The following is a 23,499-nucleotide window of genomic DNA, read 5'->3' as shown; positions in this document are numbered from 1 at the left end:
ACTTCTATACTCTCATTATTGTAAAAGGCTCCTCCGCCATCAACAAATGAGATATTTCTACTACAGCTTTAACTGCATTGGATTAGTAACTTTTCTGGTTGCAAACCAAGTAAACTCGGAGTCTTCTCTTAATTTTTTATGTTTATTTTGATTAACTAATGTGTATTTATCTTTGCTAAGAATGATAGCAAAAGGAGGTTTTAATTCTAACTTGCAGGGCTATTCACCCCCCTAGCCGGCCTCAACAGGACATATAAGTAGTATTAGAGCAAGGTTGCTTCAAAAGAACTAACCACCATCTAAAGCACAAATGACCGGAGTGAGCATTCATCCACCAAAATTCAAGGGGGATTTCACAAATTGGAAAATAAAAATAGAGGTATTTTTTAAAATTGAATTTAATATTTTATTAACTATCGAGTATGGTTTAGCAATACCTAGCGACATAACAGCAACAAAAAAGAAGAAAATCACTGGACCAAGAAAGTGCAAGTGGACTTCGTGGCCAATGACAATGTAGAGTTCCATCTGCTCAGTGTTCTTCCACCTCAAGAAGTCAACAGAATCGGAGCCTATGAGTCAGCCAAAGAACTCTGGGAGAAGTTCCTGGAGTTGCACGAAGTAACCTCGGAGGCTAAGCTAGCGAAATGGGATCTGTTCCAGAATCAACTAACAAACCTCCAGATGGAAAAGGGAGAAAGGATGGCTCAACTGCACACGAAAACCAAGACACTAATTACCCGACTTAACAACCTTGGAGAAGCAATAACAAATAGATATTAAATAAGATATGCTTTAAATGCATTCCCGAGAACTCCTGAATGGACCTCGATAGTAGATGCCTACTATATTTCCAAAGACCTTAAGGTAAGTAGTTTAGAAAATTTATTTTCTACCTTTGAATTACATGAATCTAGATGTGTAGGCATAAGAAAGGACAATGAGCCAAACAACAACGTCACCCTGAACACGAGAAAGGTCAAATCAGATTTTGACACATCTCTCAAAGAAGATGAAAAAGCTTATGTGGTAAGAAATTTTTTAAAGTTCTTTAAAACTAATAAATTCAACAAGTCTTAAGCTAAGAAGTTTTCATAGAACAAGAGAAGAGTACAATGCTACAACTGCGATGTGTTGGATCGTAAAGACGCTAGAGGGGGGGGTGAATAGCATTCTTTGTTTTTTTTTTCAAAATTGAGAATATACAGGGGAAAAGAAACACAAAAGTACAAACGCTGACACAAGTAATTTTTTATTTGGTTTAGAACCTTCGACAACTCCTACTCCAAGGTCCGCATATGAGAGTGCTTTCGATGGGCAATCACTATCTGTTTGAAAATGAGTTACAAAGATTTGAGTGCAAGAACTAAAATGTAAATGTTATCGATAAATAGAAAGGAAAGAAGAAGTCTTCATTCTTCAAACTTCATAGTAGTCTTTTGGTGTCATTGGAGCCTTGTCAGAGCAGAGCGCAAATATGAAAGTCGTAGCAAATGATATTGTGAAACTGTTGGTAGAAGCTCATTCTGGGCACTTGGAACCCCTCCGGACACCTGGAATGTTGCTGATATGTGATCTCTCATTAAAACTTGATTCGTCAAGTTTATCCACCTTTGGGTGCTTGGACACCCTCCGAGCGCTTAGACCATTGATGTGCATTCGGCCAGTCATCGTGTTCTAACTTAGCTTTTGGATAAATTTTTTAGTCTGAGCGCCTGGATCGACTCCGAGAGCATGAACCGCCTGGGTGCTTGGCCAGACACCCACTACGAAGCTTGCCCGAGCGCCTAGAGCAACTCCAAGCGCCCGGGCGCCCTGACCACTTTTTGCCTTTCTCTTTCCTAAAATAAAAAGTTAATCTAGGCATAAAAATTATCTTACAAAATAGAGTTAGCACAATACAATAAAGTTATAGTAGTAATTAGATCTTGTCTCCTCTAAACCAGGATCTAGTCAAGGTCTTAGCTTAGGTTTTCTAAATGAACCTAAGATGGACCGGCGCCTACTATTGCCTCAACTGAAAATTCATCCTCACTGAATCTCTCCTCCAGTTGTTTACCTTTTACTTACAAACTGCGGTTAATTGACTTGCCTTTGACGCACCAGATCTTCCCGCCAATTGTTAGATCCACAAACGTAACTAGACTTCGGTAGGTTGTCAAGTCCCGCAGACCCAAATGGACTTCCCACAGATATCGAGTCCCACAGATCTATCTGGACTTCGCACCAACTATTAGGTCTAGTAAACCTAGTTGGATTTCAGCATGGTATCATGTCCTCCAGATCCGTCAACTCCTGCACACTGGGTAGAACAATTAGATCACAAACACTCTAACTTTAATCCATTTATCATTTATAAAAACCAGAGTTAGATCATTAGTATAAATTCCACCAATAATCTTCTCATTTTTGATGCAATGACAATCTAAGTTAAAGTTAGAAAAAAATAATATTGAAAGACAATATGCAAAAAAACAAACAAATGATCTAGGTTAGTTTTGAATTTGATTTACCTGATTAATTTTGTTTGTTCCTTTTGTACGTTAACCCTTACCCTCCCCCTTTGGTATTCATAAAAAAAATTAAGGTAAAAGAAAGACAAGCATAATATGTGATTAATAATGCCAGACAAATGTCAGACATTAATGTAGAAATATAATTGAAAGTAAGAACTTTGTATGTATCAGTCTAGACTTAGAGAGAGGTTTGAACAAAATTTTAGTTTAGAAAATAAAATAAAATAATTTTAAGGGTATTTTCATAGTAAAACTCTGTCAAAATTGTGTTCCAAGTAAGGCTCTGTCAAACAAAAAAAACTTTCAAGTAAACTTCTTCATAATATTTTGAGTAATATACTTCCAAAATTTCTAAGTAAACTTTTTCAAAAATTTTTGAGTAATCTTCTTCAAAGATTTCTAACTAAACTTTTTCAAAGATGGAGTAAGGATTTACAAAAATAATTTTAAAGAAAAATTTTCTAATAAAAAGTTTCAAAGTAATTTTAAAGAAAAAAATTTCGAAGCATAAAAAAAAATTCAAAGTAATTTTAAATAAAAAAATTTTAAGAAATATTTTAAAGCAATTTTAAATAAAAAATTTCAAAGTAATTTTAAAAAAAATCTAAGAAAGATTTTTAAAGTAATTTTAAAGAAAAATTTTCTAAGAAAGATTATCAAAGTAATTTTAAAGAAAAAAATTTAAAGTAATTGTAAAGAATAAATTTTTCTAAGAAAGATTTTCAAAGCAATTTTAAAGATTTTTTTTAAAAAAAATTAGGTAAACATTTCCAAAAAAATAGTAAATGTTTTTAAAATTTTTTAAGTAAGACAAATTTTCACAATAATTTTAAGAGTACAGATTCAAAATAATTTCCCAAGTTTTTTAAAAATGATCTATTTTTCAAAATTATATATTTTTCAAAGTAAATTTTAAAACATTTTAAAGTTGTCCAAACAAATCCTCCCCTTAACCTGATATTATTATTTAAAAATAATCATTCAACTACTAATATCCTTAATACATATCTAACCGTTAGTTACAAACTATCTACCAGAAGATAGTAGTGTTCATTTGGTTAATCAAGTTAAGCAAAATTTGATTCAGCTTATTGTTTATAAAGAAGGATTGCTTAACTTGATCAATATATTGTTATTTTTATAGCTCAGACTTATTTTGATGCACTGATATAGGCATTTGAAGTCCAAGCAAAAGGTCTATGCATATCTCACGTCATTCTATATTTTTGAATACACAATCAAGGGACACCTAGTATATTTGTCAGAAGCTCGTTCCCTAGATTTATAGGATCATGCTTTCTATGAGTTCGATCTAGACTAAGGCTAAAATAATTTTGCGACACTATAGAAATAGGAAATTTCTGGAAAATATAAGTAAATAATTTTCTAAAATTTACAAATCACTTAAATATTTGTTTAATAACAAGAGTTCTAGTCTATCATTCCCAGTTCACTTCTTAGGTTCCTAATGTTAAATTTAAGTTAAGTTCGAATTCTTATTTCAAGTTTAATTCAATTTAATTCAGTTTTAAGTTAATTAAATTGTAGTTTTTTAATTATTTGTTTAATTAAGATTTAGGTTTAAATTAATTAACTTAACTTTAATTTTAGGATTTCATTAAAATTAGATTTTTTTTAAAATAATATTTGAAGGAATAAAAATAATTTTTAAAGGATTTTAAAAATAAATTTTTAATGAATTTTTTAAAAGGATTTTTAAAAAAATTAAAGAATTTTTTAAAGAATTTTAAAAGGAGTTTTTAAAATAATTTTTAAAGAATAAAATTTAATGTAATACGTTAATTTATCTTAATTAACTTATTTTAATTATTTGAATTTAATTTAGTTTAGTTTAATTTAATTTAATTTAAATTTAAATTTAATTTAATTTTAAATTATTTTCATTTCATTTAATTTTAAATTTAACTTAATTTATCTCACCCTATCTATATTTTCAATCAAGGGAATCCTATAATTTTGTGAGATGAGTTAAATTTGAAGTTCAGATTTAGTTGAACTTGTGTTAGATTTAAATTTAATTTTGAGTTCAACAAGCAGACATTCTTTGGATAAACTTCTAAGTTGTTGTGAGTCACTTGGACATCATTAGAGTAACTGCATTTTCAAAATTTTGTAAATAGTCTTACCCACTGAACTTAATACAAAACTTTGGTTTAACCAGCTAGGATTAGTGAGGGGTAGCTTCAATTAGTTCAACTAAGCTAAATGTACCAGGTCAAAGTCATATATTCCTAGATATGTATAGACAAAGCTTCTCTAACCTACTATTATCCAAAATTTCTCTAGTGCTATTTGTCAAGTTAAACTTTTATCCTTATTTAACCTAGTCTTAATTACCCAACTGGGTAAATTATTATTATGGAGGTGCGAACTAATTTGAAGTCTCCCCCTGAATTATTGAACTTTGGGTTTAGATTTTAGGTTTATGTTAATTGATTTTATAGTTGCAATAAACTTGATTGTAACTTGTGTTTAAATTGAATTTGTAGTTATTTGATTTAAATTTAGTTTTTTGATTTGAGTTTGATTTCATTTTACATTTTAGGTTTGGGTTTAAATTAATAAGTTTTGATGAATTTGATTTTAGGTAATGAATTTCATCTTTAGGTACATAAAATTGATTGAGCCCTACTTGCTTGGTTAGACAAGCTTTCGGAACCAAGCTTTGGTTTGTTTTAAATTTTAACTTATTAATGAGATGAAAGTTTTATTTGTAGAGATGAACTTATATCCGAACCCAGACTTATTGTATACAACTTTTTTTGATTTAAGGATTAAGTCTAAATTCTTTGATCTTGTGGTGAAGGTTTCTAACAATCCTTTAAGTTTATCGATTTCACCTTTTAAATTTGTATTTTCCTCCTCAAGTTTTATAGCTTGATTTGGATTTTCATTTTCAATTTGAGTATTAATTTATTCCTTGAGGTGCTGATTTTCCTAAAGAAGTGTTTCAATTTATTTTTTAGATCTAATTAATTCTTTATTTAGACATACAATTATTTTAAAAAATTTAGCAATTAAGATAAACGATACCTCGTTCGAACCTTTGGAAATGAGTGTGGACTTGTGGTTTGATTCATATTCGAAGTCATCATCTTATTCTGCCTCACTTTCTAATTTTGATCCAGATGCTATCAGCATGAGGTAGTTGTGATGTTTTAATTCGTCGTTGTCCGATTCATCGGAAGATGACTCGTCCCAAGTCTCTTTGAGTGCCTTCTTTCTTCTGGTTGTCTTAGGTTTGTCCTCTTTCATTTTTGGACACTCGTGCTTGTAGTGTCCTTTCTTGTTACACCCGTATCATGTTATCTTCGCCTTCACGCCATTTGATTTAATCACCTTTTGTAAGTTATTCTTTGTGAAATTATTCATCCTTCTTATGAATATTTTTTCTTACATGTTCACGAGTTATTCTTCTTTGTCGGCTTCTGAGTCAAATTCATCTTCTGACTCATACATGACTTGAGTTGTAGTCTTCATTTCTTTTGATGGACCTACAAGAAAAGCCACACCTTTCTCGACCTGCTTTAAGTTAGTCTATTCGTGGAGTTCAAGTTCATAGAATAACTCATCTAATTTTAATTTATTTAAGTTCCTCGAAACTTTATAGGCATCTACTATAGATGTCCACAGTGCATTTTAAGAAAAGGAGTTCAAGGCATACCTAATTACCTAATTATATCCCTGTTCTCTAGTTCGTGACTAATTAGGTAGAGCCCATTCTGAATATCTTTGATTCTTGCATGTAGTTGAGTAGCCGTTTCTTCATCTTATATTTTAATATTAAATAAACTATTCAAAAGTAAATCCCTCTTGGTTACCTTTGAATCAGTTGTGCCCTCATGTAATTCAACCAGCTTGTCTCACAGCTCCTTCGTATTCCTGTGCAGGCCGACGCGGTTTAGTTCTTTTGTAAGTCCGCACTAGATTGTGTTCTTTTCCTTTGAGTCGATTTGGACCTTTTTCTTATCTTCCGGATTCCATCTTTCTGGGTCGATCGGTACTTTTGTTGCTTCGTCTATCGACGCCATATATCCTCGTCGGATGGTAAACCACTGATCGATGTCGGTCTTTAGATACAACTCAGCTTCTGGATGACTTTTCTAGTCTGGATGCCTGGACCAACTCCAGGCGCCCGGACTGCCTAGGTGCCTGGCCAGGCACCCACTGCAAAGCTTACCCGAGCGCCCGGACCACTTTTTTTCTTTCTCTTTCCTATAACAAAAAGTTAGTCCAGGCATAAAAATTACCTTACAAAATAGAGTTAGTACAATACAATAATGTAGTAGTAATAATTAGATCCTGTCTCCTTGAGACTAGGATTTAGTCAAGGTATCAGCTTAGGTTTTCCAAATGGACCTAAGCTGGACCGACACCTATTGTTCCCTCAACCGGGAACATGTCCTCACTGAATCTCTCCTCCAGTTGCTTACCTTTTACTTATCAACTGCAGTCGCTTGACTTGCCTTTGACCCACCAGGTCTTTCCGCCAGTTGTCAGGTTCGTAGACCCAACTGAACTTTGGTCGATTATCAAGTCCTACGAACCTAACCAGACTTCCCTCCAGATATCGAGTCCTGAGGACCTATCTGGACTTCGTACTAGCTATCAGGTCCCGCAGACTTAGCTGGATTTCAGCCTAGTGTCAGGTCCTCTAGACCCATCAACTCTTGCACACTTAGTAAAATAATTAGATCACAAACACTCTAACTTTAATCCACTTGTCATTCACTAAAATCTGAGTTAGATCATTAATGCAAATTGCACCAACACGATGAGGAAGGACACATAAAAAAAAAGTTGTCCAAAATTAAAAGGCAAAGACAAAAGATCAAGCAATCCAAAACAAAGGAACCTCAAAGCAATGTGAGACGAGTCATTAAAAGAGTCCGAACTAAAGGAATATGTCGGACTAGCATTAATGACTAGTCAACAAATGGAAAGCATCGATGAAAAGGGAGCTACATCAAAAGATAGCAATAATGAAGAGGGAGAATCCAGCTTTAGATAAGATATGGTAAGCGAGGTATGTCTTCTACCTCCTGATCAATTATATTCTAGTATAACCTTAATGTCTAAACCAGTGTGCAAACTCAAGTCTAAGTGTAACATCCCTAATTTTTATTATTATTATTATATTTCCAATATCAATTCATATATAATTGTGGACGTCACAAATCATAATTATACTTACAATCATAACATACTCTTGATTTAACTAAGGTACTCTAGTAATTCATAACATACAACGGAAACTAAACAATGGGTCTTTGGGTTGTACTACTGATGTCCCGAGCTTGCTCACTTGTCAATATCCCCTACGTCATTTGTCTTCTTAACTAAAATAGTTAAAATCTAAGTCGAGAGACTCAGCACATTTGAACCATACTATGCATTAATTGAAGGAGATCTTATGACCGACTAGAAGGGGGGTTGAATATGCGTGCCCCCAAATCGTTCGCTTCCTAGGTATTCGTTAGTACGCAAGCGAAAATATAATAACAAATACAAATACAAATATAAACAAGAAAGAAATGTAAACTGTTAACACGTTTGTTTACGTGGTTTGGAAATAACTTGCTCTTACTCCACGACTGTTCGTAAGGTGGACGATCTCTCAATTCGTCGGTGGATTAGTCTCCGGAAACTCCGACTATCTCAAACCTCCTTGTGGGTGGAGAAACCTCACCACAACACTCACCAAGAACACTTGGACACAAGGGGACCTTGAGCACTTAGTGACTACTAATTAGGCTTTAACCAAGTCTAATTTCGTCATCTTGGTCGGTCATCCCAAGCTCCTTCTTATAGAGCTTGGAAGAAAACATCCCTGCTATTTTTGTTGGGATGTGTACTATAAACCTAGCTTTTGTATGAACATCTGTTTTAAAATATTTTGAAATGAGAATCACTTTGGTCAAATGTTTGCATTTATATATATGTTAATGTAGTTGTCCATTTAATTTATATTGAAGATAACATGGCGTGTGGTGTCACACAGAAGATCATGTTATCGGTTCCTTATAAATTATAAATAGTAGCTCACAATCAAGATGGATTGGGATAAACCATTGGAACAGTTGTAGTGTAATTTGATATTAGTCTGTCTTGACTATAAAATTACACTAGTACACTATGTGTGTATTGAGCAGGACCATTTGAGGTTATTCGATTTATATTGACTACATAAAGGAACAGAACCTCTGTTATTATGGATGTGTGTCCTCTTAATCCCTATATAATAACAAGCATATATACTTAGTATTTATTTCTTTAATTTATCAATGGGTGAGATTTATTCGTTAAATCAATAGGCCCGATGAGTTGGAAAATAGTACTATTTATATGGTGTGTTCTTGATTATAGAAGGAATCTGTGTCCTAATTATTTAGGCTGATGATGTCCCCTTGAGGAGCTCATAAGGATTATCATATAAACCCTGCAGGTGGACTTAGTCCGGCATGATAATAAAGTTGAGTGGTACTACTCTTGGAATCAGATGTTAATTAATTGGGTTGTCAGTAACTCAATTAATTAACGGACATACGATATCTTAAACACAGGGAGTTTAACGCACTCATGATAAGAAAGAGCTCATATTGTAATATGAGATTGGTACGGTAGTTCAATAATAACCCTTTAGTGGTATGAGTTTTTATTGATGGACTTGAGTTGGGTGTTCGGGCCGAACACAGGAAGCCCAAACCCATCAGGAGGTCAAAACCAATTCCTCCTCTAGGTCTCTGTTGTAGCCTCTATATAAAACCTCACATCCACCCATCCACAACTTGGTTTAGTTTAATTTAACTTGGTTTGGTTTAACTTAACTTGGTTTGGTTTAACTTGGTTATAGAAAGGGAGAATTTTTCTTAACAGAATTCTGTTATTTTTTCTTCTTTTGTAACCGACAACAAACTATAAAAAGGAGTAGGTGGTGACTCCTAAAATATAATTTTTTAATTTTCTCTCTTCTCCTCCTTGTGGTCGGCGCCCCTCCCTTTCCTCCTCACCTAGGGTCGGCGCCCCTCCCTTTTTCCTTTGCTAGGGCCAGCGCCCCCTTTATCCATGGTGGTCAGCGCCCCCTCCTCCTTGGTGGCCAGTGCTCCTGTTGGTGCAGTTAGCACTAACGATCTAACTCAAGTTTTGATGAATGACAAAATAGGTTAAGTTAGTTTCGGTGTTATCTAACACTCTGACCAAGTGTGCAGGAGAAGCCCAGACAGGTCGACGAGCTGACCTGATGTCTGGCATGAAGCTCATCTAGGTCGACGGGCCAATCAGATAGCTGGCACGAAGTCTAAACGGGTCGATGGGCTGACCGAACGTTTGGCACGAAGTCCAGCTAGGTTGACGGACTGACCAGATAGCTGGCACGAAGTCCAAACGGGTCGAAGGGCTGACCGGACGTCTAACAAGTAAGTGAAGGTAAGTCACTGGAGGGGAGTGACTGTGAGGACGCATTCCCGGGAAGGGAACATTAGGCGTCGATCTGACTTAGATCCATTTCAGATATCTAAGTCGAGATCGTGACTAGATTCCAGTATTGAGGAGATGAAATCTAATTACTACTCTATTCTTTAACTGTGCTAATACTTTATTTTGCAGAGTAGTTTGCATTTTGCCTCGGACTAACTGTTTTTTGCAAGTTGCTGAAAAGTGGAGGTTCGGGCGCCCGAAATGGATCCGGGCGCCCGGAATGTAAGGTTTATCCCCAATGAGCTTCACCACGTGGAGCACCCTGGTTGGCTCGGCTACGTCATATTCAGGGCACCCTGAAAGTATCCGGGCACCCCGAACCTCCTATATAAGGAGGGTGAAGGCTAAAGCAACATCAACAATGACAAGATCCTCCAACGCTTGCTCTTTCGTGCTACGCTCCTGCGACTCTGCGAAGCTACTCCGACAATGCGCTGTTCTTTTATTTCTTCCTTTTTGTCAGTATTGTTTTTCTATTAGCATTCTTGTACTTTAATTGTAACGATCATTTCTAATTGCTAGTGAATTGCCCAACGAAAGCACTCAACGAGTGCGGACCTTGGAGTAGAAGTCGACAAAGGCTCCGAACCAAGTAAAACAACTTGTGTTAGCGTTGCGTTTTCGGCTTTCCGCTGCTTACTCTATACGAAATTTTTTTTAATCGCTATTCACCCCCCTCCCCCTCTTGCGAATATCTCGATCCAACAACTCCCTCCTACTTGGTGGCCGGTGGATTAGAGAAGAGGAAGAAGAAGAGGAAGAAGATTAGAAGGTGCCCCATCCTAGAGCCTCCTTTTGTAGCCGATGGTTTGGATCCAAAGAGAGGAAGGGTGGTGTTGTCTTGGTAGATTGTCGCTCACACGACGTCCAAGAAGAGGAGAGGAATATGGCAGAAGATCAAGAGGTCTTTAGCTACAAAAAAAGGTACAACTAGTTCTTTAATTTCGCTACGTAATTAGTCAATTTTTCTTTGTATCATTTTTGGAATACCAACACGAGAGGCCAGCGATCTTGTACTTCGATCAAGGTGTGCTTTGATCATTCAAGAACTTGCTTGATTGATCAAACACATGTTTGATCGAACATGCGGGTTGCTAGGAAAAGTTCTGTACTTGTACAATTTTGTACAGGGAGTTTAAACAGAACAGAATTCCAGCGCCCTTCAAAGTGATATCAGAGCAAGTTTTCTGGTTCTGTGTGATTGGTTTTCGATTAAATTATGCGCTGATCATATATAAGTTTAGATTGGATAATAGTAGGATGTGCAAGATAGATTAACTCTGTGGTTGCAGGCATCCTAGATCCAACTATTATGGCTTTTTGTGTGTTTATGTATGATTTGAACCCTCAGGCATGTCGAGGTTGTTGTGTGTGCATGATTGTAATAATTAAATACGGTCGATTGTCGTATTATTATCTTTTTTACATTCTGTTCGATCTAGATTACATGTAAATTCCTTTGTGGAATATAGGATCGATAAATGTAAATTTTATTTCTTTTGTTGCGGCTTGTATCCTTACTATGCGTGGTGCTATTTTGAGGATCGGAGGCGCGACGGAGAAGGAAGCAAGATAGACGCGACGGCTTAATCCATCGACGGCATATTGGAGGACAGCGATCCATTGGTGGCATATTGGAGGACAGCATTAGATGAGGACATAATAGTTGAAAATTTATTTTCATATTTATTGCCTTTATATGCTGTTTGTGTGTGCTGTGATGATGCTGTTTTTATGTGTTGTGATGTGTGTGCATGTTAAAATTCCTCGATTTAAATAACTAAGTAAGAGAGAGATTATTTAAATAAATCACACGGTATCCATTATTGGTTTGTAAGTGATGCATTCAAACTTGCACATTGGCTTTAAGTGCCTTCCTCCATATCGGATGAGTTTGTTTGCGGATCACTACATTAAACTTCCTCTATGGATGATTATAGGAAATTAGTTAGGTATGAGTGATCTTCTCCATCTGAAGGAGCACAATTCAAATTAATGGACTAAGTATCAAGTAATGGTATATACTTAGGCGCATTTAATAGTATCCTCCCTATTAGAATCACTGTTATTGTTTGTGTGACCGAAGATGAATCAACTATTAATTTTATTTGTCATTAAGTTACGTTGACAAGATAATAAAATTAATGGACAAAACCTCCTCTTACAAATGTTTGAATTAGTATACGTCCACACTATCGAGCATACGAAATTCACAGTGTTTTGAGGTATTGGTAAATTTAAATTATATTATTTGAGAAATCAATATTATTTTAAATTCTAAAGTTTTGACCAAATACTTTATTTTGTGATTCTCAGGATTTAAAAATGACTTTTAATCCTCTTGCTGTTATTTTAAAAGAAAATGAACTTACTGGTCTAAATTATATTGATTGGAAACGAAACTTGGGCATTGTCTTAACTGCTGAAGAATACAAGTTCGTACTTCTTGAGGTCTGTCCTAGCATGCTTGATAAGGATTATAGTGAAGAGGAGATAGAGAGACAGGAAATGAGTCAAGACAGATGAGATGGTGCGGTGTTACATTTTGGCTTCTATGTCAAATGTGTTGCAACATCAGCATCAGGCCATACCCACTGCCTATGATATGATGCTCAATCTCAAAGAACTATTCGGACACCAGAATCAGGCTGCCAGGCAGGAGACCATGAGAAAGGTAGACTGTCCTCGCAGAAAGGAGAACAATATAGGTATATCTTATTCATTAGTTGTTGAAACATGTTTAGTGGTGTTATCTACCAGTACTTGGTGTGTAGATATGGGAGCCACTGATCATGTCTGCAATTCATTGTAGGGGTTTCAGAAAACCCGACGACTACATGAAGGGGAGATCACCGTCTACATAGGCAATGCTACGAGAGTGATGGTTGTTGCAGTGGGAGATGTTTATTTATCTTTTGATAGGAATAAAACTTTGATTTTGAAAAATTGTCTTTACATACCATGTTTTAGAAAGAACTTGGTTTCAGTTTCTAAATTATTTATGGATGGATATTCTATTTCTTTTGATGATAAAGTGGTTGTTAAGAAAAATAGGGTGGTTATCTGTTCTAGTACGTTGGTTGACAATTTGTATATTCTTAATCCAATAACTCCCACGATGCAACAAATAAAAATTAATAACACATCTTCTAATTCTAATAAGAGAAAGCAACCTTCGGGAATGAACCAAACATACCTTTGGCTCTTGTCCCTCGGATGCATTTAAGCCCGCGGCTCGTCCCCATGTCATCTTTCGCGTATGCCTCGAAGCCGCTTCCCTCGACCCTTGTCCTCGCTACCTTGTCCACGGTCCCTCGAATGCTCTATCTTTCACCGGACCTGAAGCCATCAAGCTAAGTCATATGTGTATCCTGCAAACCTGCACACTCACATACACATATCAAATAACGAGGGTAATCCTAACTTAAACCCTTTACCCAAATACCAAAATACATGGTCGCACAGACCATTGGGATTACTCCAACCTCCCCCTTTTTGATATTTGGCAATACGTTTAAGTTAGGGAAAACATATAGCAAATAAACATGGTAAAAAGAAACAATAGACTTACATTGCCAAGGCTACACACTTGAACTTACACCATCGAATGGACTTATGTTGCCAAGGCTACACACTTGGACTTATACTAGCGAATGAATTTACGTTGCCAAGGCTACACACTTGGACTTACACTGCAGAATGGACTTACGTTGCCAAGACTACACACTTAGACTTATATTGTCGAAACAAAATTCAAACATACATTGAAACCTATCACAAGGCTCCCCCTACACCTAAGCTCCCCAATGAGCTAGGATTTTCCCACAAGGATTTTTAAGAACCTATCACAAGGCTCCCCCTACGCAAAGGCACTAAAGATTTTCCCAACTAAACCTTACTTCTCCCCATTTCCCTAACATCCAAAAGCTTTCCAACAATATGTCAATTGTCGAAAACTTGATCATCAAACAAACCCTAAACTCATGTATTTATCCCCCATGGATCTCATACATCTAGACAAGTTGACACGGTCAAAATCTGCACTGAAAACACTTACAGGCTGGTATCAGTCGACTGACACTTGGTACCAGTCGACTGCCCCTATTGAAATCAACACATAGAAATATTTTGTGTTCGAAATCCACTGTTACCAGTCGACTGGTACCATATTTTTGCCCATTTCAGCATTTTTGACCTGATTTCATAAATACACCAGAAATTTCACAGACCTCTAAAAATTCTCAAATTTTGTGGAGCGATCTATTTTACTAGTGTCTACTTGGGAAAAATACATTTAAAAATATGTATATCTTAGATTTCAAGATTGATACAAAACCCAAAACTATCTAAATAGTTCAATTAAACCTTGACCTAAAGTCCTAGTTTTGGCTTCCTCTTGATGTATTTTCTCATACTAAACCACAATACATCCCTAACATTGGTTTATATGACATCTATACATCCAAAACTAATTATCATGTAATATGACCCCAATGTCATATTTCCTTGCATGAAACACAACCCAATGTGTGCAAATTCCCTAGGTTTGAGACTCAAGTCCGCCTCCAAACCATTTGGCACACTCCATGGCTCCTCTAGACTCCCAAGTAAAATGTACTTGAGATCCATTGGCCATGGGTCTCAAATTGACTCTTTGAACTTTCCCTAGAGCTCTTAACCTTGGTCACCTCCTAAGGTGACTCATCCACAATTGGTAGGCCACATCGATGCACCTTTGGTGACACTTGGCCTACAAATCTAACCTTTTTAATCTTGAACATCTTATCCTTGGTTAATTTCTTCTTACCATTAAATGACTTTCCCTTGCCATTTATTGGCTTCTCCTTACTATAATCATATGCAATCCTAGCATAAGACTTTCCCTTAGTCTTGGAGATATTAGATTGGTATCCTAAACCCGATCTATCATTGTTGGGTCTTTGGCTACCCAACACCATACTTAACCCTCTAGATCCAACATTGAATCTATCTAGGATTTTCTCTAATTGATCAAGCTTTGCCTTTAAAGCTTGATTTTTCTTTTCTAGGCCCCTAACCCTAGAGTTGATTTGTCCACCTTGGACATTCCTAGACCTACCCTTTCTAGGCATGTGTCTCCCCTTCTTGGGATTAATGCCTTGGTTCTCCTTAGGTCTACCATTTCTAGATTTATCATGAATGATTCTCCTAGGGTTATGATCTATAATTACCCTATTCCTATCATGATATCTAAATCCAAAAGTTTTCATTTCTACATAATAATAATTATTATTATTTTTCCTAGCATGCATGGAGGAATTTAAATTTGACTTCAAATTTAAATTAGGGTTTACCTTACCTTTTACCTTTGGAACTCCCCCTTGACATGAGCCTCCATTCTTCCTCTACTTCTTTTCCCACATCTTCAAATGTGCTAGATTCTTGAGATCTCCCTTCTTGGGACATTTGGTGTGGTAGTGCCCCTTCTCCCTACACGTGAAGCATCTAATATACATTCTTCTCCTTTGGGTTTCTTCATTCCTACAACCCTTGTTAGTATTTAAATTAACTTGAATGGGTTTAGGATTTATCTCTTTCTTACCCAATGGACACCTACTCTTGTAGTGTCCCTTTTTAGTACAACCGAAGCACACAATGTGAGATGCTCACTAGGTTGACTACTTCCAAGACCTCTTCTTCATCCGTCTTGACTTCTTCTTCAACCTTTGAGGATGTCTTCTCATCGACACTTGTGGATGAAATTTCCTCATCCTCCTCCTTCTCGAAAGTTGAGCATGAGTCAACTCCCAGTTGCTCTACCTCCTCTTCTTGAGCACTTAAACCCATCTCCTTTGGCTCTACCTCTTCATGTGTAGCCAAAAGTTCTTCTCCTAGAACTTTATTCACTTTGCTCCACAATTTATGGGTGTTCTCATATTTACCTATACAACTCACAACATCATTAGGCAACATATCAATTAAAATTGATTTTACCTTTGAATTTACCTCTGATCGTGTGGTTTGCTCCTCCGTCTAATGTCGTGGTCGGAGTTTCTTCCCTTTGTTATCGTTCAGGACTTCAAATAGCTCTTCCACCACCATCATTGCATCCCAATTTATCTCGAAGAAGCTCTTCATCTTCACCATCCAAAAGGTGATGTCACATAAGCTTCCTCCTTCAAACTTCGGCGGATCAATCAAGCTGGTCATCTTTTGCTTCCTTGGCTATTAGTCCAATGGAGAGCGTCCTCGCTCTGATACCACTTGAAGGAGATCTTGCGACCGGCTAGAAGGGGGGCTGAATAGGCGTGCTCCCAAATCATTTGCTTCCTACGTATTTGTTAGTGCGCAAGCGGAAATATAATAACAAATGCAAATATAAATACAAATATAAACAAGAAAGAAATGCAAACCGCTAACACGTTTGTTTATGTGGTTTGGAGATAAATTGCTCCTACTCTACAGCTACCCGTAAGGTGGACGATCTGTAAATCCGTTGGTGGATTAGTACCTGGAAACTCTGGCTAGTTCAAACCTCCTTGTGGGTGGAGAAACCTCACAACACTCACCAAGAACACTTGGACACAAGAGGACCTTGAGCACTTAGTGACTACTAATTACGCTTTAACCAAGTCTAATTTCGTCACCTTGGCCCGGCCATCCCAAGCTCCTTCTTATAAAGCTTGGAAGAAAACAACCCTACTGTTTTACCGTTATCAGTCGCACCAGTCGACTAGTGCTTGGCCAACAGCTATTTCAACGGCTCTCTACCAGTCGACTGGTCCATGGACCAATCGACTGATCCCAGCCGTTTTAAGCACAGAACCTCTCTGTGCTGTGATCACCACTAGTCGACTGATCCTAATACCAGTCGACTCGTATAACCCTAAGCCTAGGGTTCCCCTTCCCGAGTACATTTCTCTCACACTCAAACCCTCACGACTCATTTGACACATTTGTCTCTAATGTCATCCTTCGCGTATGCCTCGAAGTCTCTTCCCTCGGCCATTGTCCTTGCTGCCTTGTCCACGGTCCCTCGGATACTCCATCCTTCATCAGATCGGAAGTCATCAAGCTGAATCATATGTGTATCATGCAAACCTGCACACTCACATACATATATCAAATAACGAGGGTAATCCTAACTTAAACCCTTTGCCTAAACACCAAAACACATGGTCGCACGGACCATTGGGATTACTCCAACATTAATTAGTTCCTATATCCATGTATCCTAATGGGAACCATACCTATCTAACTTTCCAAGGTATTTTTTCCTATCATACGCTTACTAAAGCATGAATGTAAACATACTATGTGCAAGGACATCTTCATGAACATAATGGCATAGACGCCAACAACAACATACATGAACATAATCACAAACATATATGGACATAACGTGAACATGAGCATAACACGAACCTGAACATGAACCTAACCATATACATGGCATAGCGTGAATATAAACGTAGCATATCATAAACCTAAACATATACATAGTACGACATGAATATGAACATAGCATATTGTGAACCTAATATATTCATAGCATAACATAAACTCGAACATAGCATATTATGGGTGTGACATATTCATAGCATAACATGAACTTGAACATAGAATGTCATGAACCTAAATATATACATAGCATACCATGAACATACACATAGCATATCATGAACCTAACATATTTATAGCATAACATGAACTTGAATATAGCATATCATGAACCTAAACATATACATAACATAACATTAACATAAACGTAGCATATCATGAACCTAAATATATACATAGCATAACATGAACATACACATAGCATATCATGAACCTAACATATTTATAGCATAACATGAACTTGAACATGGCATATCATGAACCTAAACATATACATAGCATAACATGAACATAAACGTAGCAAATCATGAATATAAACATAGCATATCATGAACCTAAATATATACATAGCATAACATGAATATAAACATAGTATATCATGAACCTAACATATTCATAGCATAACATGAACATAAACGTAGCATATCATGAACATAAACATATACATAGCATAACATGAACATAAACGTAGCATATCATGAACCTAACATATCCATAGCATAACATGAACTTGAACATAGCATATCATGAACCAAAACATATACATAGCATAACCTGAAATTGAACATAACATATCATGAACCTAAACATATATACATAGTACGACATGAACATGAGTATAGCATATCATGAACTTAAACATATATACATTGTACGACATGAACATGAACATAGCATATCATGAACCTAAACATATATACATTGTACGGCATGAACATGAACATAGCATATTGTAAAATCTTTTTAAGGCAAGGTTGGATTGTTGACACAGACTAGCTATCATCATATAGTCTATTGATCAATCTCAGCTGTAAAATCATGGTACCAGGTGACAGGACATCAGCAACCACTTTTCTGTTACTGTGTCTTGGCTTATAGTTGGCGGGATCTCCAACAACCCTTTTGTCACTGGGTCGTGGCCTATGGAAATCTGATGTTGGGCTCCCTCTGGGGCCTTGGCCCATAAATAGGGTCCCTCTGGGGCCTTTTCCCTCACATTTCCATTAAATACATTTTGTCACAGTCAACTTATCCAATATTGGGCTCCCTTTGGGGCGTTTTCCCATAAATCGGCTCCCTATAGGGTCTTTTTCCTTATGGTATCATCATTAAATCTTTATCATTATCATACTTATTTTGTTACTGTCAACTTACCTGATATTGGACTCCCTCTGGGGCATTTTCCCATAAACGGACTCCCTCTGGGGCCTTTTCCCTCACAGTATCCACATTAAATCTTTATCGTTATCAAATGCATGATTAGGATTATAGCTTATCAAACCCAAGAAATGGTTGAGTGCATAATATGTTAAATTCTCAAATCCATAGCTACCATGTATTATAAAGTTGTCAAAGTATGATTATTGTCATGGCGTTTTAAAACCTAAAATCTTAAACTGTCATGTGTGATACAGTGGTCAAAAGCATGATTAATGTCATAGCATGCTAACCCTAGTATCCGAATCTAGCATGTACCACAAGATTATCAACATTCATGATTTAATTCATAGCATCCAATCCTTAAATCCGAAACTAACATATAATCTATAAACATTATCATGAGAGATGTAAGAGGAAACATAAACATTCACCTAAACCTAGATCATATTAAGGTATCATAATAAGACATAAAAGAACATGAACATAAATTTAAACCTAAACTTAGAATCTGAAATTCGCACCTATATCTTATAATGTTATCATGACAAGAAATGGGAAGAAACCTAAACGTAACCTAAATATAAGCATGAAATTTCATGGCATAAACTTAAGCATAGATTTAAACATAACTTGTGCATAAACATAGCCCTAAACTTAAAAATCTGAAATTCACACATACCTCTTTTATGGTTAACATGATGTGAAGTGAGAAGAAAATAACCATAAACCTAAACCTAATCCGAGATTAACATGTAACCTATAAAGTTATCATGATGAGAGGTAAGGAGAGCATAAGCATAACCCTAAGCTTAAAATATGAAGATCCCCTAAAAGTCCAAACCAAAACTTCACTTAACCTCCAAAGGTATCGACCATGTGAAGGATTTCATGAAAACTACCAAAACCCAAACTAATAAACTCACAAAGTTCTCCAAACATGGGGATTTTATGGCATCCTAAAATCATCAAACCCAAAATACAAGAGAACTAAACATGCATGGATTTAAGGAACCAATTAAAACATAACATGGGAAGAACATGCCTTCAATCTTTAGCTACTAACTCCCTTCTTGGTCTTCCCTTGGAGCTTTAGAACCGATGGAGAAACAAAGAGGGAGGGGAGCCTTCTTAAGGCCAGCGACAACATCAAAGGTGAGGCTTTTGTAGATAAGGTTTTTAAATAGAAGAGGGAGCTTAGGACTTGGTCTATTAATTGCATTAATTTCATATATATTTATATTCATATACTAATTTCATATTTATACATATCCATGTATATATCATATATATATATATGGTAATATATATAATTCATATTATACTTTCTTAATACTAAGTCATTGCATTAAATTTTGTAATTATATATATATATATATATATATATATATATATATATATATATATATATATATATATATATATATATATATATATATATATATATATAATTCATAGGATGATAATATTGTAGTTCTTAGTTATTTAATTGCATTAATTTTGTACATGTTTATATCCATATACTAATTTCATATTTATATCCATATACTAATTTCATATTTATACGTATCCATGTATTAAATTTCATTTATATATATGGCATATACATAGTAATATATATAATTCATATATTACAATATTATAGTTCTTCTTAATATATATATATATCACATATACATAGTCATATATATACTTCATATATTACAATATTATAGTTTTCATAGTTATTATATATACTATATAGTTTACATATTACACGTTACATATATAATATATTAATCTTATATTTTTTATTTAATTATATATTTAATATTTTTATATAATATATTACTTATATTTTATTTCTATATTAATTACATGAATAATCAAAAATTTTATACACATAGGTTATATAAATACTCCTTATAAATTTTTATATATTTATGTCCTACTACTTTCTAAATATAATTGATTAATATAAATCTCATAATTGTAGACTAACTTAATTAATTTGAAACTATCTACATTAATAAATTCTTAATTAAATCCAATGAATCCTCTTAATTAACCATTAGATTTTTGGATATTACACTAAGAATAATAAATTGAGAAAGGAAAATATTAATTCGAAAACAAAATTAGATAATACATATCCATTAGAACTTTTTGACAAAGTTCAAATGGAAAATTCTAAGTTAAAAGAACAAATAGAATCCTTGAAAACAAATAATTCATGTTCAAAATTTTCAAATTTAAAAATTATATTGGACTTAATTAGTATATTAGGAACCATAGAGGATAAATTACAAAAGTAGATAGAAAATATATCCTATGAAAATTTTTGATAAATCTAGTAAATATGAACTTATTGTGGCTCCTAAATCTTATTTAGTTTAAATTAATTTTTATGTATGCATCAAATATAGTTTTAGTTCAACATTTTACTTGCAAAATTTATTATTTCATAGAATTACCATTCACAATTTGAGTTGAAATTTTTTACTATGCTACAAGATGTTTTTTTTTACTAATAGAATGTTTCAAATTTTTTTTGACTTCTTTACAATTTTTAAAAATTCCTGATTAGAAAAATGAATTTGGATGATTAAAAATACTGAGAAAATTTATTTTTTAAAATTTTAATTTTTTGTTATTGTGAATCAGATTTTCTGTTCGCATTTTCTGAGAAAATGGAAAATACATTTAATTTACGTTTTCCACGTTCATTTTTTAAGAAAATGAGAGAGTGTTTTCTAAGAAAATGAAAAACGCGAAAAAGTCATTTTCTAAAAAACGAAAAATGTACGTTTTTCAGAAAATGAAAATGAAAATGGCACAAACCAAACGCACCCTAATTCCAGGAGATTACTATTATATTTTAAATGTTGAAAAAAAATTAGCCGGATTTTTAGATATGGAAGACTACTTTTAAAATTTAAATTTTGAAAATAATTCTGTTTGTTCAATAAGATTTATTACGGTCTAAATTTATATTTATTTCTTTTTAAATTTAACTCCCTATCAAATTGTTTATGGTTGAGTTTGACAAAAATTTATAGAATTTTTTGACGCATAAAAATAATTTTTAATTTCTTTTTGTTAAAATAACAAGTTAACATATTATCTTTGTGAAAATTATTTCCAATAAAAAAATAATTTCCTGAAATTTTGTTCAAACACCCCTAGAAAAAGTTTTCATATTTTTTTTTTTGATTATTTTTCTAAACATATTTTTTTTATCTGATCAAAAGGAGAGTAATATAGGGATTAAATTTAGAAGGAGGTTTTTATTATAAAATTAATGCTTTATTGTTATTTTATTTCACAAAATAAAATACTGTATCTTTGTTAACCCTAACTTTAACTCAGGTTGACGCATATAAAAAAGAAAAAGATCGTAAGTACCTAGGGATAATTTTGATGTGGTCAATCGAGTTAAGCTAGGTCCTTTTGTGTCTGATTATTGTGTCTAAGTGTACAGGAACTTAGGAACACAAGAAGTTAAGTGAAAAACGCAGCGGATGAGAGGGATGACATGGGAAGCAAGTCAACGGATTCGATACATTCGAGGGACGAGAAGTTATGGAAGAGTACACCGGCGGACGAGAAGGACATGCACGGTGCTTTTGAGGAACAAAAAGTTGGGGAGGAAGTCTGCTCGAGGAGAATCACCTAAGAAACCAGAACAACCAAATAATTCAACATAAAGTTGATTTATCCAGGTGCCCAGACTCTAAGTGCTCGGACCAGCCTGGTACAACACAGATGCCTCTTTGGATTGTTAGGTCGGGATAACTCTCGGAGTCCACATCCACACAAATCCAAGCGCCCGAACCAGTATAGGCAACTGGACAAGGATAAAATATTATCATCAAACCGTTGAAGAGCCATTGCAAAGCATATAAGGTGCACCGCTAGGGGCATCAGAACTTACTCCAAGCCCCCGGAGCTGCCACGTCAGCCAACAGACAAATTTGACCAGTAGGCTATTGATCCTGTCTGAAATCTACGAAGATGGACACTAGCTTCGATAAATGACGATGACCTCTGATGAAGATGAATTTCGAAGATCTGAGAAAAACTCCTCAACACTCCTGCGCACAGTGAGACGAGCCAACAAAGTGTTAATGACCTAAGACCAAGGTGGGGATCCCTGGCTAGGCCCTCCGATGTTTAAGTCAGTTCCTCTCACAGGTAGAAGAAGAAGAAGAAGAAGAAGAACAGTAACTGAAATGAAAACAGAGTTTAGATGCCAGAATTTGTGTACCTTGCCAACAGAGAGGATCCTCCTTTTTATACTACCTCACGTGACCTCCGTAGTCGTGAAGTGTTCCCCAGTTCATTAGGGTTTGTTAGGAGATGAAGTCATCTTTTATACTTCTTACAATAATCCTTTAAGGAATTTTTTATGTACCCTAGATGTACCCATTTTATCATTTATGACTTATATTTATAATGGGGACACATCATTATAATTAAAGAAACTTCTAGAAGATATATCCCGCCAAATATTCTGTTAAGCATGTCTTGGCTGATCGTTCAAACCGATCATATATACTGTTAAAAATACCTCCTGTTGAATATGTCTTGGCCGGTCGTTCAAGTTGGTCGTATATGCTATTAAGAATGCCTCTTGTTGAATATGTCTCGGTCGGTCATTCAAGTCAGTCGTATATACTGTTAAGAATACTTCCTGTTAAATATGTCTCGCCCGGTCGTTCAAGCCGACCGTATATACTGTTAAGAATGC

The 23,499-nt window shown here is 35.0% G+C and overlaps 1 protein-coding gene across 1 annotated transcript in view; it reads left to right on the top strand.

Annotated features, from left to right (window-relative positions):
• The first annotated feature begins 838 nt into the window (after positions 1-838).
• The window catches only part of LOC122004632, a 34,504-nt gene continuing 11,843 nt past the window's right edge, over positions 839-23,499 (top strand). The window contains exons 1-2 of the mRNA XM_042559487.1: positions 839-867; positions 918-1,029. Of these exons, the coding sequence (XP_042415421.1) occupies positions 839-867; positions 918-1,029 (141 nt within the window). The remainder of the gene's footprint in view (positions 868-917; positions 1,030-23,499) is intronic.

This window comes from Zingiber officinale, chromosome 7B, assembly GCF_018446385.1.
Source record: "Zingiber officinale cultivar Zhangliang chromosome 7B, Zo_v1.1, whole genome shotgun sequence".
NCBI lineage: Eukaryota > Viridiplantae > Streptophyta > Magnoliopsida > Zingiberales > Zingiberaceae > Zingiber > Zingiber officinale.
This window is presented reverse-complemented; position numbering and strand designations above follow the sequence as displayed.